Here is a 20,395-nt window from a genome sequence, read left to right on the forward strand (position 1 = left end):
AATGGAGGCAAATATTTCTTATGGAAGTAGAGGAAGAAATCTGAGGATAAAATAAGGATGAGGACAAGGACAAGAAAATGGAACAAGACAAAGGAGACTATCAAAATCTGCTGGCCCATATAATACTGCGCACATCATTACATTCCTTGACACACTAGGAAGTTTACTGATTTCTGGTGACCATGAGAATGGGCCTTATCTGTCTAGGTTTGTCATATTCTGGGATAATGTAACTTTCCACCCACTGTTCTGGTCCAAAATTGGTTCATGAACCATCCATCATTTATCTTGCTGTATCTCCAACCATACCATTCCAAAATCCATTTGAAGAATTGTTCTCATCATGTAGTTGGAAGGTGTGTGATCACCAGCCCTACTGCAGATATTGGGGATATTGATGAGGAGACCTGCCAGGGGTGGATATGCCCCTCCAGACAATACTTCCCCCGCTGTCTTGGCAAAAAGAACATTGCTCACAATGTAGATGAGATGTTGTGCCCATACTCAAACAGGAGACAGCCTCATTTTTTTCCTTCCTAGTTCTTTCATTTTTTTTCCCCGGCAAAACAGAACCTGTTTGCTGTGTCTTCTCCTGTATTTGTTTTGCCTACTTACTGATAATTTATAGGATTTCCTAAACATTAATTTTAGTAAGGAATGTCTCTTCAACTATTCATTTTGGATCCAAAGCTTTACTGTATCTCTGTTTTTGTGAGAGTCGCGTAACAAATAAAGATTAGTTGCTAATTAACAACTGACTGAATGTGAGGTGAGCTTTACAGGGATGGTATTGTGCAAATCATAAGCAAACAAGTCTGGGAAATCTGACTCCTCAGTAAATTAAAAGTATCCTGCTGTCAGTGACTTTTTAATGATATAAAACTTTCGCTGCATTTGATTTGGATCTTACTTTACAATTGTACAAATTTTTGGAGGCGTACTCTGTGGATGTCATCATTTACAATCAGACAAAGGTTATTATTTATTAAAGCACAAGTTTACCCTTTCTTGGCATATGGACTGACTGTAGTGCTTAACATGACCTGTTTTTTATTTTTTGTTTATTATTTGTTGATTGCTTGTGAGGCACTGCCATAGTCTCTGCTATTTTGCCTGCCCCTTGAGCCGTCCTAGTCAGGACATTTGCACTGTGATAACTGCAGCTCCATGTTCTATGCTGTGAGCTAACTGGGGTTTGTCTGTAAATAAGGAGCCTTTCATGGTGATGTTAGCCGAGCTTTCTTTAACTCAGTGTTTACAGAACTGCCACTAAACTCCATCTGTCCACAGTAAAAATTCTGATGACTACGCCAAGTATTCTTTCATGGAATCACACCAGGATCTGTCCCTGTCCAAACATTTGCACTGTTGTAAATGTCAATAGCCAGCCAGATACCAGTGATATCTGCATTACAAAGTCCCTCCAAAGCAGCTCCTTGTTCTGCATCGTGAACTAATAAAAGAGCTTCTATCCTGGTGTAAGAAAGGTAAGATGCTCCTGAGGACCTTTGTCCAAACTGGGAAGAATCATGGTGTGATTTCATGTGACAAGTGCAAAAAACAGATTTTACATACCTTAGAAATGCATCTTACTGCATCCCATGGCTACAATATTTTTGATAAGTAGAGTACTGTAATGATTTCTTTTTATAAATAGTTTTAGGAGTTCACTATCAAGCCATATTTTATCATTGTTTACATTTTGAAATGTTTGTGACAAATATCACTGCTAGATTTTAGATATGAATGCGTTTCTTTGTCATAATAGTACAAAAAAAATTGACTCAGATAGCAAAAGAAGATATTGCTATCTCGATTAAAAAAACAGGACTGCAACATAATTAAATCAAGATTATTTGTACAATTCAAGTGACTTTGAGAATCCACATTTTGGAAGATAAATAAAAAATAGCAATAAAAAAGGTATAAAATATCTTGGGAATTGACGTAGATGCTGGTCAAAAATGTTGAATGTCCGCTTTGCATGCTTATCATAGGTTAGGTGAACTTGCAGCTCTAAATTGGCCCAACCAAACATCTGAACAAGGATTGTGTTCCATAATACTCAGCTTGTGATTGACCCTGGAATGGAAAGAGGGTGACGAAAATAAAATAGCAAATGTACTGTATAGGATACAATAGGCTGAGAATTACTGTTTGATGGGAAAACATCATTAATATAAACTCTTACTAATATTGCATTGTAAAACTTAAACTGGTGTTATATTACAGTAATGTGGCACAAAATTGCCAGAACAAAGAAGACAAATGGTCCAGGCATATAAAGGACAGCACACTTCACATTTCAAGTCAACCAAAGTACCAAAGTAAATTAATTTATCCTTTTAACAATATCACATTTGTGTTATGACTTCATTTAACCCAGCCAAGCAAAAAAATGAGCTGTACTGGAAAGCATTGTGAAAAAAGGGGATGCCAGGCAGTTGTGCATGCTGCAATGCTAACACTGCCATGGAGGAGGTGACGCCATCTGTTTTTGTCAGTGGTTCACTTGGTAATACACACTCTAAAAGCTTAATGCATTAAATTTGCACTATAGCGTGTCTCTCATTCTCTCTTCAGACATAAATACAGAGCAAAATGAATTCATTAATATTTATGGATATACTTATACATGACGTAGCAGGCAAAAGGATTCAGTGCAGCAGTGGTTTGGCACGTCTTTTTGAATGAGCCGACCCCCTGATGATTAAGAAAATGAGATGTACACCGGAAAGCCGTATGATCCAAAGTTGTGCCTATTTTTACAGTGTTTTAAGCACTTTTTCAGAGAGATGCTTATTAAATCATTTTCAAGTCTAACAGAAAGAGTACATTTATGCAATTATGAATGTTTTGCTCCTTTTCTCAATTCCAGTGAAGAGCTGTATGCTTCATTTATCTTGATTTTAGACATTTGCTAGCTTTATTGATCAGGATTATATACAAGTTATGTTTTGGTTTACAAATTCAACCCAGCTTTATTTTTTTGCTGCACCACATTTTTTTGTTTTTGTTTAAGAAATTAACCTTCCAGTAAATGTTCATTTATTTGTGAAGAAAGAAACTTTTTCTTCCGACCTAGAGTGTGCAACCTACTGTTTACATTCGTCGCACTGAACTGGTAAGATGACTTTCTGTGCTACAGTGGCTGCTTGACACTTCAGTCTCACCAGATTGACTTTTTTGTACTTATGCCATTGTGAGTAAAACAGAGGCATCATCTTTCAATATTACGCACAGTGAACTTCTGCTTCATTTTACACAGTGCCAATTCTGTGATGAGGAACCTGTAGGGTCTGAAGGTTGGGGCAAGAAAAATATGGAGCTGGGAGGAAGCAGGCTGCAATGCCATTGGAAGCAAATGGAAGAGTTGGTCCATAGAACACCTCTTCTTTTCCCTCTGTGCTAGCATCCAGAACCTGAGAGACAAGAACAGAACACACCAGTTAGAATGACTCCCTTAAACAATGTGCAAACATTCCTAATGTGCTTACCTGTTAGAAAGTGCTCAAAAATTACAGTTCAAAGCAGTAAAACCAAAGGCAGCGCAAGATCATTCAGACACATGAGAAATGAGCAAAAAAAAAGGGCGAGTCAAAGAAGTGAGTAAATTAATAAAACATTCCTTAATCAAGCAACTTCCATTATCAATGATGCTTCTAAATCATATTTTAAAAAATCAGTCTGCTCCGTAAAATTGTTTATCTTAGGGGACACAGAGCAGCACTCATTCATTTGTATCCTTGTTTACACTCCACAAAACCTTTTGGAGCTGCTCTGTGCGTGTTTGTCTTTGTAGGGGTTAGCAGCTCTGGTTGTCTGAAGTGCCGCATGAAACCGGCGATCACCGTAATCATCACATTAACAACAGTTGGGTCATGTGAGTCAAGCTCTTAATTGCAATTATAATGTACAAATCAGTTAGCCACTCCAAAATCTAAGACCATTTCAACAGCTCTTACACAGAATTTCTTGTATGTCAAGTAAATTATTTTCAATAAATGCTTCTGTCTCATTTCTTGGAGTGATAAATCACACTCCATAAAAAACATGTATTAATTAAAAATATAAATAGGCCCCACTGGATATTTCTGGGGTGACGTTATAATGAATCAGGCAAAAAAATTAGGTCATGGCTTTCATTCATTTTTTTTTCTCCAGTTCAAAGGTTTGGGAGAGCCACAGCCTATCCTGACCACATCAGGTGCAAAGCAGAGCCTGATCTCAGATAGAACCTGTGCCATTAGATCAAGACTAAAGTTCCCAGTGCTAACTCTGAAACTTCAACTAAGACTGACTGGCATTATAACTGGTTGTAAAATCTGTTTTTTTATTTATAAAACACCTATCAAAGTGAACATTGTAATGTCTGCAAAGATGGAAAACAGGCCTGTCCTAAAAAGGAAGTTTTTATTAACGTGTTGTCCCTCAAAGGCAGAGTAGGAAAGGATGTGTTTTTACAAAGACAGAACAAGAGTAGCTGAAAAGCAAAAGAATGAATAAACTACCATATTAACATGATAAAACACTAGACAAAATGCACTAGAAAAGTCATAAGTTCAAAGAGTAAAAGAAGTAAATAACATTTGTAGATTGTGAAAGAAACTGGGCTGTCAGCGATCCCCAAACCCCGAACACACAAAGAGTCCCGGGTTCAAGTAGTTTAATTCCAAAGTTGCAAAACAAAAGCACAATACTCTCTCTTTTCTCAACACTCCACTGCCCTACTCCAGTCGATTGTTGCTCCACATCCTCCCAGCTCTGACTCACATGGGTAAGGAAGTGAGGTAGGTCTCTTTTATTAAGGGGCCACTTGCCCAAAGGGAAGCACTTCCAGGTTATATGGAAGTTCTGTATTTTAGGGAGCACATCTCCCTGCAGTGTTCATTTTTGGCACCCACGGACCCCAGCACCCGGACTACAACTCCCAGCATTCCCTGCTGGTTCCTGAATGGGTGTCATCACGGAGGGCTGCTGCCAACTAGCACCTGGGGGGAACAAACATCCTCCAGGGACAGTCCTTCCCTGTCTTCTTCTGTCGTGGCCAGGGAAGGTATAAAGTCCACGTCCGGTCAAGACGCCTGTCCAGGTAAGGGATCTTCTGGAATCCTAGCTGGGCCACTCGTCCATCTTGTGTGTCTCCTACAAGATTTATTCCAAAACCAGGATACCGAGCACGCCATATCATTATTTTTATTGTGTTAAAACATAACCAGGAGGTGCTACTGTGAAGGTACACTAAAAAAGCACAAAATCACAGCACCTGTTAAAATTCAAGATGGTACAACAGTTAAAGACCACAAATAAATAAATATAAAGCTTAAAAAATGTCCTAATGTCTGGGTTCTGAATTCACCCATCATGCTTCAAAGGGAAACATCTGTAAAAAACTGGCAGTAAGTGTGGAGTGTGACAAGCCAGTACCCAGGTTGGACCAAAACGAGGCAATGCACAAGATATTGTGCTTGAGCTCTTCTATACCTAGAATCCAAAATGAATTGACCCTCCATTTCAAAGTCACTTTTAACCTCCACAGGAGGAGAAGGAAAAGGTTTGGCATACAATAGACTAACAGGAATAGGCTTCAGTCTTGAAATGTTGAAGGAGACACACTATAATGGCATTTTAAAAGGCACTTGACCTTTCTTTTATTAATCTTATAAAGTCCAATATACAGTTTATGAGATGGAACTGTTCTGAGAGTCACACCTTCTGCCCAACCTTAAAACAAGGTGTTTATGAGCAGCTAAACATTTGGAAGAGGTTCTGCAGTCAACTCGTTCTCTTCATTGAGAACCATTCTGCTTAAAAATGTCAAGATACTCAGATAAATTGGAAACAGATGATTCAGCAAAGGAAAATTTCTAAAAGTGTGGATGAATACATATAAAAATACTCAGCTGAAGCCATAACCATGGAGGAGGAACAAACAAAATCTGCAGATAGTTTTGAAAATGGCAGAAGATTTATCCAATCAAAGAAGAAGAATTTATGGTAGTGCAAGTATCAAATCTCATTAAGACTTTCACATTGACTGTTAGATTTTGAGTGGTATGTAGAATTGAAATTCAAGTGGATCCTCTGCTGAGCTCAAAAATATTGTAAGAAACATAAAAACAAATTGAGGACCCCTTTGAAAAAAGGGGATGCCAGGCAGATGCGCATGCTGTAATGCTAATACTGCCGTGGAGGACGTGACGCCATCTGTTTTTGTCAGTCAGAAACAATAGATTTTTGAGAGATCAAGCAATTGCTTTAACAGAGATTTTCCAAGTTTCTTTAATACTTACTAGTTCTTTCAAAAGAATAAAATACATACTTTGGAAAAATGGTAAACTGTAACTAAAATGGTAATGGTAAGGGGCAAATCTGAAATAAAATTCAAAGAAATGTTCTCCCAAAGTTTATAAATGGGTAAGGAAAAGATTGTAATAAATCACCCAGAAAGCCAAGAGTTCTTATTTTGAGAAAAAAAAATCTTTACAAGTGGCTACAAAGTTTTTCCTTAAGCAAAGAATTCAACACCAACATAACCAGAAATGAATAAGATTAAGAATCCATTCAAAAACTTTATTTGGCAAATGATCAGGAAAAAAATTTAACCAGCCGAGTGTTAGGAGAGAAAGAAGTTATGGAGGATAATAGCCAAAAAATGAGAATTTATGAAATTTGCAGTTCTCTAATTTTGTAAATAAATGTTTGTTTCTCTAGCCTATCCAACACATCTTGAACATGATCTACTTGGTTATTCAAATCCAGGGAAGAATCAGAATATAATATGTGTAAACTAAAATAAAGTTCAAGAATGTCCCTAAAGGTGTCATTTGTCAAAAGCTTGAAAAAAAGCTGCAGCATCAGCCAAAGCATACAGCGTAAACGATTATTAATAATGCCCAGTACCCCTGTTGAACTTGCCCTTTTACTTATCTTCCTTTCTTATTTTTTAAATCTCAGGAATGCTAAGAGCTAGGGCTTTATCTCAGAAACATCAAGAGTAAGACAGAAGCCAGTCCTGGATGTAATTCCAGACCATCACAATAATAATTTCACAGTCAGTAGCTAAACTAACTAACTTAGCTTAAGGTTACGAAAGTAAAATCAAAATGATGCCAGGATAACGTGCAAACATCAGTTTTAAAATTACCTACCTGTTATAATGTAAAGACCTATTTTTGGTCATTTACTAAAACATTTACAAAAAAATGTTACATTGATGCTCAGAATAACTTTTATACAAATTGTTATCACCATAATACGGGAACATTTATGTTCACATACTTAAGTGGTCTCTTAAACTTTAAACAAAAAAACAAAAGGCCTCTTTTTTCATCTGTTTTACTCTAATGTCATTAGTTATTTGAATATTATGCAGTGTTTTTAAAAATCTTTTTTAATGTCTGATTATTTTCTCACCATACTTTTCCTTTCCTGATTGCAATGCAGAATAACTAGTATTTTTATTTTTTCGTAGATACTTTAAAATTTGCATGCCTGTTGTTTGTTATTGTTTTCTTTGTGTATAAAGAAAAAATCCTAAACGAACACCATCTGCTACAGCCAGTAACTGACATTGCAGAAAAACCTGTGGGTGTTGAGGAAGGAAATCAATTTTAGCCCAAGCTCTAATTATTTTGCTACCCACTTTAAAGGTTCCTTTATTCTGACAATTACCTCTGGCGGTGACCAGATGCACATCTGAATGTCTCGGGCTTGAAAGTGAGCGATCCATCCTCTGAGATTAGAGCATCGTACCTCCCAGAGCAAGGCTGGTGGAGACTTTGAATCGCTAGTGTGGATGTGCAAAGGGCCCATTAGACCAGTTAAAAGCTTCTTCTTTTTTCCTTTCAATTTGTGATTCCAGTGCTTTTTTTCTATTTCTCAAGTGTGCAGTGCTGTGAAAAAATATTTGACTCTTCCTGATTTCCTGTATTATACAAATTTATTTACACTGAATGTTTTCAGGTCTTCCACCAAACCTGGTGTGAGCAAATAACACTTTTTTTACTTATATTGTTTTATTAAATGAACAAAAAAATCCAACACCAACTAGCATTGTGTAAAAAAATAGTTGTCCCCTCTTACTTACGTAATGTTTGCACCACCTTTAGCTGGAGCGACTGCAACCAAACTCTTCCTGTATCTCAACATTGGTGTTTCACGTTCCTGGAATGATGTGTTTGATGTATGCTGGACATAAGTCCCACAAAATATTTTTTTTCCTCATCTCTCCATATAGATTTCTTCCAAAAATACTGGCAATCATCCAGATGTTTTTTTTTTTGTGTGTAATGGGAGACAAGCAATTCTTTATTTCTTAGATAACAGTGATTTCTGTCTTCCTGTTCTCCAGAGAAGTCCACTCTTACCCAGTGTCCTTCTGATTTTGGAATCATGAACTCTGACCTTTGCTGAAGAAAGAGAAGGCTGCATTTTCTCTGGATGTTTTACAGTCCTTTGTGACATTCTGGATAATTTTACTCTCTTCTGCCTCCTCCTTGGAAGATACTCCACTTTTGAAATGTTTCCATTTGGCTGTCACTCTAGTTTGGTGGAGTCACAGAGTCTTAGAAATTGGATTGTACCCAGCTTGTCTCTGGTCTCTTCATGAATTTCCTTTGATGGCTGCATTACGTGCTTGTTAAATCCTTGGCTGGTAATTTGACTCTGACAGCAATGTTCAATAGCAATGTTCAATCAGCTGACATTTTCCATGCAGTGCCAGTTGGTGTTGGGGAATTTTGTCGATTAGATAAATACATTTTTGGTGTTTAAGTGTTATTCACGCAGGTACTGTTTACCAAATAAAATTTGGTTGAAAACAAGGAAAACATTTAAAAATTTGCAATAAGAGAAGAAATCAGGTAAGATTAAATACTTTTCCATGATACTCTATATAATAATAATGTGGTCATTTTTTACTGCAATATTTTGAAATACATCACATAAATCGTAGTCATAATTTGATTTTGAGAAATAATTTTAGGCAGTGGCAATTGAAGTAATAGAATTTAAAATCAGTCTATGTATGACCTAACCATGTTCTGCATCCCTGTGTCCCAAATTACCATGTGGAGTTTGGAGGTTTTCTCCTTGTCTACACCAGATTGTGTCTCACATCCAGGACATATCGAACTCAGGTTAATGGATGACTTGCAAAAAACTACAGTGGCTGAGATTGCAGACACTTTGCAGACTTTAGGGGAGAGCGGCAAAGAGAAAAAAAGCTAATGTTAAAAAAAATGCATATGACAACTTGGCAGAAGGCACATGGGAGTCTCTGAAGTTAGCTGGAAATTGAGCTTGATGGCCATCAGACTAAACGCCATTGCACCTTGTCAAATGCACATCATCATGAAGCACGCTGGAGGCCACAGCATGATGTCAGGATGCTTTTCTGCAGCAGGCCCTGGAAGGTTTGTGAGGATAAAATAAATAGAGCAAAACACTGGGAAATCCTAGTGGAAGATCTTATATAGTACACAAGAAACCTACACCTTGGGAGAAGATTTGATCTCCAGCAAGACAACAAGCCCAAGCATAAAACCAAAGCTACACAATCCTGAGTTCAATTCCTGGCTTGGTTGCTGTTTTCCTTGCCCATACATTTGCTGTTAGTACTCTGCGATAGACTGGCGCCTTGTCAGGGCCTGTTTGCTGTGTTGTGCCCGGTGCTGCTGGCTCCTGCTCTAAGTGGCCCTGAATAGGATTAAGTGGGTTTTAGAACATTACATTATTCTGTTTCTCCTCCCTTATCACCAAACATGCCTATCTAAATTTAATTGGTGACTCCAAATTTTTGTGGTGCAATTGAGAGTGCCCTGTGATGGACTGGCTCCCTGCTCAGAGTTAGCTTTTGCAGTCCTCTCACTTGACCACATTCAGGTAAAGTGTTTAAATCTATACTAATAAAAGGCAAAGCCCTCACTGACTGACTGACTCACTCACTCACTGACTCACTTATTACTAATTCTCCAACTTCCCGTGTAGGTAGGTGGTTGAAATTTGGTAGGCTCATTCCTTACAACTTACTTACAAAAGTAAGCAGGTTTCATTTCGAAATTCTACGCTTAACGGTCATAATGGTCGACAACGTCCGCCATGTTAAACTTTCTTTTTTATGGCCCCATCTTCATGAAATTTGGTAGGCGGCTTCCCTGCGCTAACTGAAACCGATGTACGTACTTATTTCGGTGGTATGATGCCACTGTAGGCCACCATATTGAACTTTCCAACGGTGTTTGTTACTTATGGGCCCATCTTCAAGAAATTTGGTATGTGGGTTCCCAACACTAACTGAATCCTACTTACGTGGATATATACATCCATAGCCTGCAGCTCGGTCACCATGTGAGGCGTTGTTGGGTCCCCCATCCCAACGCCTCCCATGTAGTTGGCTGCCTGCCTATATAAGGCCAGCCGTCGCTCCGATTTCTTCATTCCCTTCCTTGCTTCGCCACGGTATTCACGTCTCCCTGCTGATAACTGCAGTCTTTTTATTTAATCTATGGCTTCTCCGCTGTTGTATTGTTCGTTTATTATGATTATAGTTATTGTGTTGGTATTTTAGACTTAGTTTACATTGTTCTGGTATCCATTTCCTTTATCGTTCCAATCGTACCCCCATTAACATGTCTATCGAGGTGATCACCATCGATCAAAGAACTGTCACTTACCGAGTGGTTTCCATGCCCGGAGATGCCGCCTGCCTTTTCCATTCTCTTTGTTACATATTGCACGGCCATATCAGGCTCACTCTTGATATCCGGAGGAACATTGTGTCTTATGTATTGAATGACTGGTACAGGTTCAAGGTGTGGACTGATGACGGTACAGGAGATAATTATACTACACAGGAGCACTAGAAGAGTGAAATGCTTAAGCCCTTCACCTATGGTTTTGCATGTGAGTTGATGGCTTTCACTGAATTGTTCGGGTGTCGCAAATATTTTACACCTTTGGACAACCGCCAATGCCTCTTAAACATCTTAGATTCACAGGTGACGATTTGAGTAGTGGACACTTTGATGTTTATGAGTGTTTCAACTCTAAAAAGCTGGATGCGAAGTTATCGATGAAGCCGGTTATATGCTTACAACACTTGATAGATGCCGAATGTCACTTCAACACAACAAGCCCTGCAAATACTAACGTAATTGAAACAAACCATGAAACTCAAACCGATTATGACAGCAGCAATCCAAGCTGTGAGAAAACAGTAAAAAGAAGGCGTGTCAGACGTCGTGGTACATTTTCTGATGCAGCTAGACGGAAACAACTTTGTGACGCTGTCACTAAATACTTGCAGGAAAATCCACAAGTTCATAGGTTGAAAAAAGGTTGGCATTGATTTGAGGCAAGATTGCTTTTCACATGGCCAACTGTACGTTGCATGCTCAAAAGTAAGCTCAGCACACAGCTTGGTCATATTACAACCGGAGGGCCGAACTGACAACGTGGTATACAAAGAGATCCTTAACAAATAATTATTGGTATATTTTTCCTCAGTTTAAAAAGGTTTACTTTTCTTCTTAATAAAAATTTTAAGGCAGTACTTCACCGCTGCGAAGCGCAGGTATTTTGCTAGTAATGAATAAATGAGTACTTTTCTTGCCATAGTTAAAATGCAACCAGGCTAAAGGTTAATTTTCAATAGATTTACACCTCAAATTACATTTCCAAATCACCTGTTTCCTTTTAAACCAAACATATAATCAGCAACTTAAAATTGTTAACTGTTAGTTCCACATACCTGAATACATGCTAATGGCTCATTTGTCCATATTGAATATCCACCTACAAGATAGATTCTTCCATTGTGAACTGCAACTCCTGACTCATTTTGCCCTAGAAATAGAGAATTAAAATATGAAGATAACTATCGGGATGTCATGGATGATCTAATAAACTGGCCTCAGACTGATTTGTAGATGGACTATTATGTCATCAGTGGTCACATTTTGTCAGAACTACTTCACAGGCTCATTCATTAATGTCAGCAGGAGTGGATATGGACGGGTAAACTCACCTTTTGCTGCTCGTGTGGCCATTGTTGAACCTTTCAACCAATTTGTAGACACTTAGATTTGGGCTACAGAAAATCCACATAAAGTAGCTAACAGCAAGCTGCTGTCTTTGATAAAATCAAAAAGGGAAGTAGCCATGTTAACAATGGTGTAATGTTGGCAGAAATGGATGAGGACCTGTGATGTGATTGTTCTTCACTTGCAACACTTATGTGGCCATTCTTGAAATTTCCCACCTATTTGTGGACACTTGGCTGAGAGAAAGCATTGTTTTTGTACTGTGCTGAAAGTTGACAATGGACTTGTGATTCTGATGTACCTTCATCCCACATATAGCAGCTGGCTGCTCTTCTTTGGTATACAGAAAGTGAAGAGGACATATCAGTGGCTCCTTCTGTAATTAACCAGAGCAATTTTGACCCATGTTGCAGCATCTTAGACAAACAAAGGTTATACATGCACATTCAACTTCTTCTGCAGGCAACAATATAAGTGCTGGTTGTTATTTTACTTACTTTTTAAAAATATTCTAATGATGTTTTACCTCCAAGTTAAACAAATTCTTACATCAAAATGTGAGTGGTGATATGGCTTAGAATCTATAGTTCTCTATAAAACCTAATAGGTGGTGCAACTATAAGTCATTTTAAGATTATCCTGCATTTATAAAACAGGTAGATTTGATATGACCACCTTCACAAACTCCTGTTTAATAAAGAAATGTCTACTAGGCTTACTGATTACCATTGTGGATAATAACTTACATATATAATTAAGCCAAAACTTGGCAGATTTATGTGATTCCAAAGCATGGATTGTCTCAAAGAACCTTCATTGAACAATATGAACATATATCATTTTATTGTCACAACTCTGGTAACTCTGACTTCTAAAGCACTTACTTTATATTTATCTATAGGCAATATTTGTTGTATTTGCAGCCATGCTGTTTTAGAAGCACTTTATGAATGCAAACTCACCTGTAAGTAAACTGAAGCTGCAGCGTGTCCACTGGTCCATGTCAATATCATAGCAATCTATCTGGCGTACCAAAATTCGATCGTTGTTGTAGTCCAGATCATTCCCCCCCAGCACATAAAGCTTTCTGTGAACTGCTGCCATGACATGGTATACTCTTCTTTGCAACATGGGACTGCGACTAATCCATTTATTCTGGAATTAGAAAATATAAAAAGGGTATATTATTAGGATTATAGTTAAAATAGGGCTTGTTTTGCTTATTCCATTCTAATCACTCTATCCTCTTTTCCTCTGACAGGACAGTAATGTGGCTAGACCAGGGGTGGGCAGTGTTGGTCCTGGAGAGCCGCAGTGGCTACAGGTTTTTGCTCCAACACAGTTACTTAATGAGAAGTCAATTATTAATGATGAAGCACTTATTGCTCATGTGACATTTTGATGCTTCATTTTAGTGGTCTTGCTTGTTAAGGTTCCCCACCCTTAATTGCTAATTTCAATCTTAAACAGCTGCATTCACTATTTTAATAGCTCCTTATTAACAATAAGATGTAAATAACAAAGCAGCCAGAAGTTCTCCATCTAGCTTGTTTCCATTTACATCAGTGTGTATTCATTATGCACTGTTTGATTTAATAAAACAGTTAATAGAAAATGTGATAGACTGAATACAATCCTTTTTAGGCTTCAAGTCATTTGGATGATGTCCTACGATATAAGAACCTTACATTGCAGAGCAACAAACCATAAAATTAAATAAGGTCTGAGATTGACAATGATTGGTTTCTAGTTAAACAATTGGGTTGGAATGAAAACCTGTAGCCAATGTGGCTCTTCAGGACCAACATTGCCCACCCCTGGGCTAGACCCCTGGCCACTATATGCCATTTGCAGTAAAGTACAACAGTTATGTGTTGCCATAAGCCCGTTTAAGCACCACTATTATTATATTCAGCTAATAGCTGACTGACTGTTGCCCACCTTTTATTCTGCACCTCTACTGATATCTTTCAACAGCAGTTGGTTTCTGTCTACAGGACGTCTGTGTGGTTGATGTTTTTGTGGTAGAGGCACATTTCTAATGCACCTGTGACATTGATTTAAAAGAAAATCCCACCAAGTTTGATGCTTTCAATACAATACATTTGGTGCCCACTACAATGCTACATCTGAAGTCACTTAGATCTTTGGTTCGTGCTCATTGAACAATTTGAAAAATCTACAGGGAAAGGGATAGAAAATTTGATCCTTACAGACTGGCATACCAGAGTTAAATCCAAGTGCATTATCATGAAAAAGATAATCAGATCCTTGTCCCTAATGTACTGCACAAGGTTTTGAGTTAACTGTTAATACAATCAACAAAACATTTTCCCAGAAGTCTTAGTTGGTTCCTCCAACTGATCACTCAGTTTTATTATCTTGTTTACCTGCTTTTTGACCCTCCAGCATATTAGTATGGGATGTGTTTTATTAATTTCCACTATTAGCTGTCACAAACCTTCTGAACTAGACATGATCCCTTCAAGGTTATTGAAGATTTTTGCATGTGAAATCTGCATTCCTCTTTTTGATATTATTAATAGTTTACTTTAAAATAAAGTTGTTCCTGGACATTGGAAAGAAGCCACTATAGATCCCGTTACAAAATTGTCTCCAACAAATATTGAGCACTTGATGCCGGTCTTGTTGACATCCCAGTTTTCCAAACTATGTGAACAGTTTGTTGCAAACTGGATCCTGAACAATACTGAAATCAATTTAGACTCTGCACAGTCTGGAAGTCGACATTCTGCATTCTGTCTATTATGTTTGATGGTTTTTACATGTAAGACCACAGATGTTCCAAGTTCAGTGTGTATGCCAATTACAGCTGACTTTGCCAGGACCCTTGACACTGTGAACCACAAACTGCAGTGCAGTGCCTTCTTTTCTGAGGTGTGAAACCAAGTTTGATGGTGTGGGTAATGAATTTTATGACTGTAATTCAGGAAATAGGAACACTTAATTGGTGGAATTGCCCAAGGGACTATATGAGGGTCTGATGGTCTATTGTCTTCCTTGCATCCATTAATAATGCTCTTGTGGACAGCATACACCAGTGGAAATATGTGAATGAAATGTATTTAGCCCATTGTACCCCATACTTTACAACAGTCTTTGAATGAAGTTAGTCATTGGCTTGAATTCAAAGCAATGTCAAATTTTGAATGTCACCTATATTACGAGGGACATTGAAAACGTTTCCATGGTTTTTTTTAACTATTTATTAAGAATTTCAAAAACAAATTACAGCACTTTTCTACATAGTCACCTTTCTTTACGATGCAAGTTTCCCAGTCACATGACACTCTCAGACACAACCGATTACTGCTCCTCCTGCCTTCACGGTTTCCAATGAAAATATTACTTTTTGCACGTCCCTCATAGATATGTACTTTGCCAACTCTCTTCATCAATCAAAATATTATTGTCTTTAATACAGTGTGGGTTATCAGGATTAACATCCAGGAGAATTTGCTATACAGTCACCAGATGGACCATATATGCTCACGTCAGGAAGAGTTATTTCTTGCAATGTTTGGAAAAAGCTGGTGTCTCTAAAGCTGAAATAATTCTTTTCTGTTTTTATTAGCAATGTAATTGTGTTCTTAATGAATTTTGCTTTTATGAGAGTGAAGAAAAAACAAATAAAATCACAATGACACAATCCTGTTAGCCAGTAGTTCGTGGCAGTTGCCTCTTAGCTCTACAAACCTGGGCTCACATTCAGCTCTTGTTGCCGTCCATGAGAAGTTTGTTCTTACTCCGTGACTCTGTCCTCATACTCCATTGTTCCAGCATAAGTTAGGTTAAATGGTAACAGTAAATTGGCCTTTATGATTCCGTGTGGACATTTAAATTAGTCTTCCTTATAATAAGCCGTTTTTTTATTTAGATTTGTTTCCCACATTGTACATTTATTTTGGAGCAAACATGGCTTTTGATAGTCCCTGCATTTGGCCAAGTAAAGATTCGACTATAAATAGATGGATGACTGGATGACATGTACAGTCACACGAACTTTCAGAAACCATTAACTTTATTGAAACTAAACTTGATGTAATAAACGTGCTGTGTACAATTCCTTGGAAGGCTAATCAACTTACAAGTCTAAAACAAAATTTAATTTTATTTCTTTCTCATTCAGCAGTGGAGCTGAAAAATGTAAAACTGACCCCCAAAAAATCAAAATGATACATCAATGAGCAAGGTTGTTCCCTTATTAAATCAAAGATAGATGGACTGATTTCTTTTGCAAATAACATTTCCACCTTTCTTTTACCAACTCATGGGCAGTAAATTCAAAATTCCCAGGCAGACATTAAAATGGCTAATCGGCTAATACTATACTAGAAAGTGTGAATTTTAAAATGACACTTTGCCTTCCTTGTAACTCATTAGTTGGGTGAGCTTAAAAAGACATTTGGTCCAAATTCATATGCTGTACAGAATGAACATGGAGTGAGGCATGAGGGAGAAACATATCATTCATAGGTTCCACTTTGGGGTGTAGCAGATGATTAATTTGAAAAGAAAAGGTCTGTTTACAGATGCAATCTGATATAAAAAATGCCTTCTATAATGTTCATGACAAAGACACATTCTATCCATGATTTAACCCTCTGCTCCACAAATCAAACAATTCAGAAATGATTAAAGTGCACATTGCAGACTTTCATTTAAGCGTATTTGCATACATTTCGGTCACCACATGTAGATATATTACAACACTTTTTATATGAGGTCCCGCAACTTCAGGGCACCATAATGTCTGGGACAATTGGCATCACAGGTGTTTGTGATTACTCAGGTGTGTTTCATTGCTTCATTAGTGCAGACATAAGATACCTCAGCTGGCTTCTACCCCTTAGAGTCTGTAGCTGCCATTGTTCAACATAAGGGCAAGAGCTGTGCCGATGAAAATCAAAGAAGCCATTATGGGGGTGAAAAACAAGAATTAAACCAGTAGAGACATCTGTAAAACCTTAGGATCACCCAAATTTGGATTATTATTAAGAAAAAGAACATACTGGGGAGCTCAGTAATCACAAAGTGACTGGTATGCCAAGGAAAATTTCCACTGCTGATGACAGAAGAATCCTCACTATGGTAAAGAAAAAGCTCCAAATGCCTGTCCAGCAGATCTGAAACTGTCTCCATGAACAGACTGTGGATGTGCCAGAGACAACTATCTGCAAAAGACTTCATGAACAGAAATACAGAGGCCTCACTGCACAATGTAAAACACTAGTTAGCTACATAAACAGCATGGCCAGATTACAGTTTATGAAAAAGTACTTAAATGAGCCTGAAGAATTATAGAAAAAGGTCTTGTGGAGAGTCGAGACAAAGATGAACCTGCATCAGAGTGATGACAAGAGCAAAGTGTGGAGTCGAAAAGGAACTGCCCAAGATCCAAAGCATGTTAAACATGGTGGTGGGGGTGCTATGGCTTGGGTATGTATGGCTGCCACAGGCACTGGCACACTTATCTTCACTGATGATGGAACTGCTGAAGGAGGCTGCACAATGAATTCTGATGTATATAGAGACATCTTATCTTATCAAATTCCAGTAAATGCCTCCAAACTCATTGGACAGCTCTTCCTCCTGCAACACGATAATGAGCCCAAACATACTGCAAAGGCAACACAGGAGTTTTTCAAAGCTAACAAAATGTAACATTCTTCAATGACCAAGCCAGTCATCTGTTTAGAATCCATTTAAGCATGTTTTCCTTATGCTAGAGACAAAACTTAATGGGACAAGCCCCCAAAACAAACAGGAGCTAAAGATAGCTGCATTATAGGCTTAGCAGTGCATCATCAGAGAAGATACTTGGTACCTGGTGATGTCTGTGAATCGTAGACTTCAAGCAGTTAGTGCATGCAAGTCATATTCGACACAGTCCTAAATATGAGTGCTTTAATAGACCTGCCATTGCTGTTTCCCAAATATTATGGTGCCCTGAAATGGGGAGACCATGTAGAAAAAATGTTGCCATTTCTACATGCTGTGACCGAAATATATGTTAATACCTTCAAACCCATCCATCCATCCATCCATTATCCAACCCACTATATCCCAACTACAGGGTCACGGGGGTCTGCTGGAGCCAGTCCTAGCCGACACAGGGCGCAAGACAGGAAACAAACCCCAGGCAGGGCGCCAGCCCACCGCAGAATACCTTTAAATGAAATTCTGAAATGTGGACTTTAATGACATCTGCATTGTTTGATTTGTAAGTGGGGCAGAGAGGTAAATCAAGGAAAAATGTATCTTTGTCCCAGACATTATGCATGCCACTATATATTTTTATCTGTTTCTCTCTTCCTTAGGTCACCTTTTGTCTTTCATATCCTAATGATATTTAATGAGATCTATCTATCCATCCATCCTCTTCCGCTTATCCGAGGTCGGGTCGCGGGGCAGCAGCTTAAGCAGAGAGGCCCATACTTCCCTCTCCCGGCCACTTCTTCCAGCTCTTCTGGGAGAATCCCAAGGCGTTCCCAGGCCAGCCGGAGACATAGTCCCTCCAGCGTGTCCTGGGTCTTCCCCGGGGCCTCCTCCCGGTTGGACGTGCCGGAACACCTCACCAGGGAGGCGTCCAGGAGGCATCCTGATCAGATGCCCGAGCCACCTCATCTGACTCCTCTCGATGCGGAGGAGCAGCGGCTCTACTCTGAGCCCCTCCCGGATGACTGAGCTTCTCACCCTATCTTTAAGGGAAAGCCCAGACACCCTGCAGAGGAGACTCATTTCAGCCGCTTGTATTTGCGATCTCGTTCTTTCGGTCACTACTAATGAGATCTATTAAATTAAAACTTAAAGTTAGCATTATTTTTCATTTTTAATTGTTTCAAAGGGGTGGCACATTGGTAGCGCTGCTGTCTCACATTAAGGAGACTGGGGTTCATGTTCCCTGTGTGGTGTTTGCATGTTCTTCCCATGTTTGTGTAGGTTTCCTCTCATAGTCCAAAGACATGCAGGGTTAGGTGGATTGACAATACTAAAATGGCCATAGTGCATACATGTATGTGTGTATGTGTTCACCCTGTAATGGACTGGCGCCCTGTCCAGGGATTGTTCCTACCTTACACCCGATGCTTGCTGGGCTGACCCTGCTCAGGATAAGCAGGTTTGGAAAGTGAATGAATTGAGCCACAATACACTGATACTGCTTGAGCTGTGCCTTCATAAGTTGACATCTGAGTGCTGGTTTGTTGAAACTTACTGTAACAAGTCATCTAAAGAAGGCCATTCCCAAACCCCTGATACTTGAGCAGTTCACCTCTCAACCCCACAATGTTTACTTTGCACACCTGCCAGATCCTCTCCCATGCATTTGTGTTCACTTGATTGTTTTATTGTCTTCCCAGTGAGCAGTGCACCTGTACCATGATGCACTTGATTCTGCTGACAATGACCTCCCTCTGCAGCTAATCGATAATTGAAATTTATCAATTTTGAAACTTGGGGTACAGGAAAGGGTGCTGGATTTGAAGCAGGGCTGTCGCATAAGGTGAGAAGCCTCAGATCACACTTTGATAAAGGCATATTTATCATTTAACTTTTATTTTAACATTCCAAAATAAAAATATAGAAATGTTAAGTATGTACCTTAATAATTACATATACATCCAGTGCCTTATCTATTGTATATACTACCTTTAAAAATGATTAGAAATCTTTTCATTTTTATGTTTCACATAATGCAGTTTCCAAAGCCTCAACAAAGATTTAAAATGGTGGATGTGCATTTTGAAGACACAGATCAGTCCGTGCTATTGGCATTCATTTTTCTGATTTTTACATACTACCATAACTGCCATCCATGTGTGTGCAAATATGGAAAATACAAAAGAAATGTGTTGGTAAAAATTAGTTGAGAAGCCATACCATCTGCATTTGACTCTGTATGTTGCAACAGCATATTGAGGCTCCACTCAGACCGCAGTTAAATGTGTCTCATTTCCATTTTTTGGCTCAAATGCAATTTTTTTGTTTAGCTGTTCATTTTAATGTATTAAAGTGATTCAAATCTGATATGACTCTCAGCAACATTAGTAAAAATGACTTAATCAGACAGTGCAACCTAATAAACAATCGTCAATGCCTACATGCAGATGTCAAATTGTTTACAGTGCAGGATGTCTGTGAGTTGGTCAGCTCAAATGCCCAAAGACAGTTTGAATGAACTCTGTACTACTGAATCTGTCTGCATGACACTCTTGGAAAAATAAGCTTTTGAATATTGAAGAAAACACCTATTAATTGAACTTTATTAGCCTTCAGACATTTCCTGCCCACTTGTTTACAAAAAAAAAAAACAATCTATCATATCCTGA

The 20,395-nt window shown here is 38.5% G+C and overlaps 1 protein-coding gene across 1 annotated transcript in view; it reads right to left on the reverse strand.

The window, feature by feature from the left end:
- Positions 1-1,881: 1,881 nt before the first annotated feature.
- Positions 1,882-20,395, reverse strand: part of klhl32 (kelch-like family member 32) — a 380,777-nt gene continuing 362,263 nt past the window's right edge. The window contains exons 9-11 of the mRNA XM_039747603.1: positions 13,007-13,199; positions 11,753-11,847; positions 1,882-3,422 (exon numbers count right to left, since the gene is read on the reverse strand). Of these exons, the coding sequence (XP_039603537.1) occupies positions 3,261-3,422; positions 11,753-11,847; positions 13,007-13,199 (450 nt within the window). The 3' untranslated portion in view covers positions 1,882-3,260. The remainder of the gene's footprint in view (positions 3,423-11,752; positions 11,848-13,006; positions 13,200-20,395) is intronic.

Source organism: Polypterus senegalus, chromosome 3 (genome assembly GCF_016835505.1).
Source record: "Polypterus senegalus isolate Bchr_013 chromosome 3, ASM1683550v1, whole genome shotgun sequence".
Classification (NCBI taxonomy): domain Eukaryota; kingdom Metazoa; phylum Chordata; class Cladistia; order Polypteriformes; family Polypteridae; genus Polypterus; species Polypterus senegalus.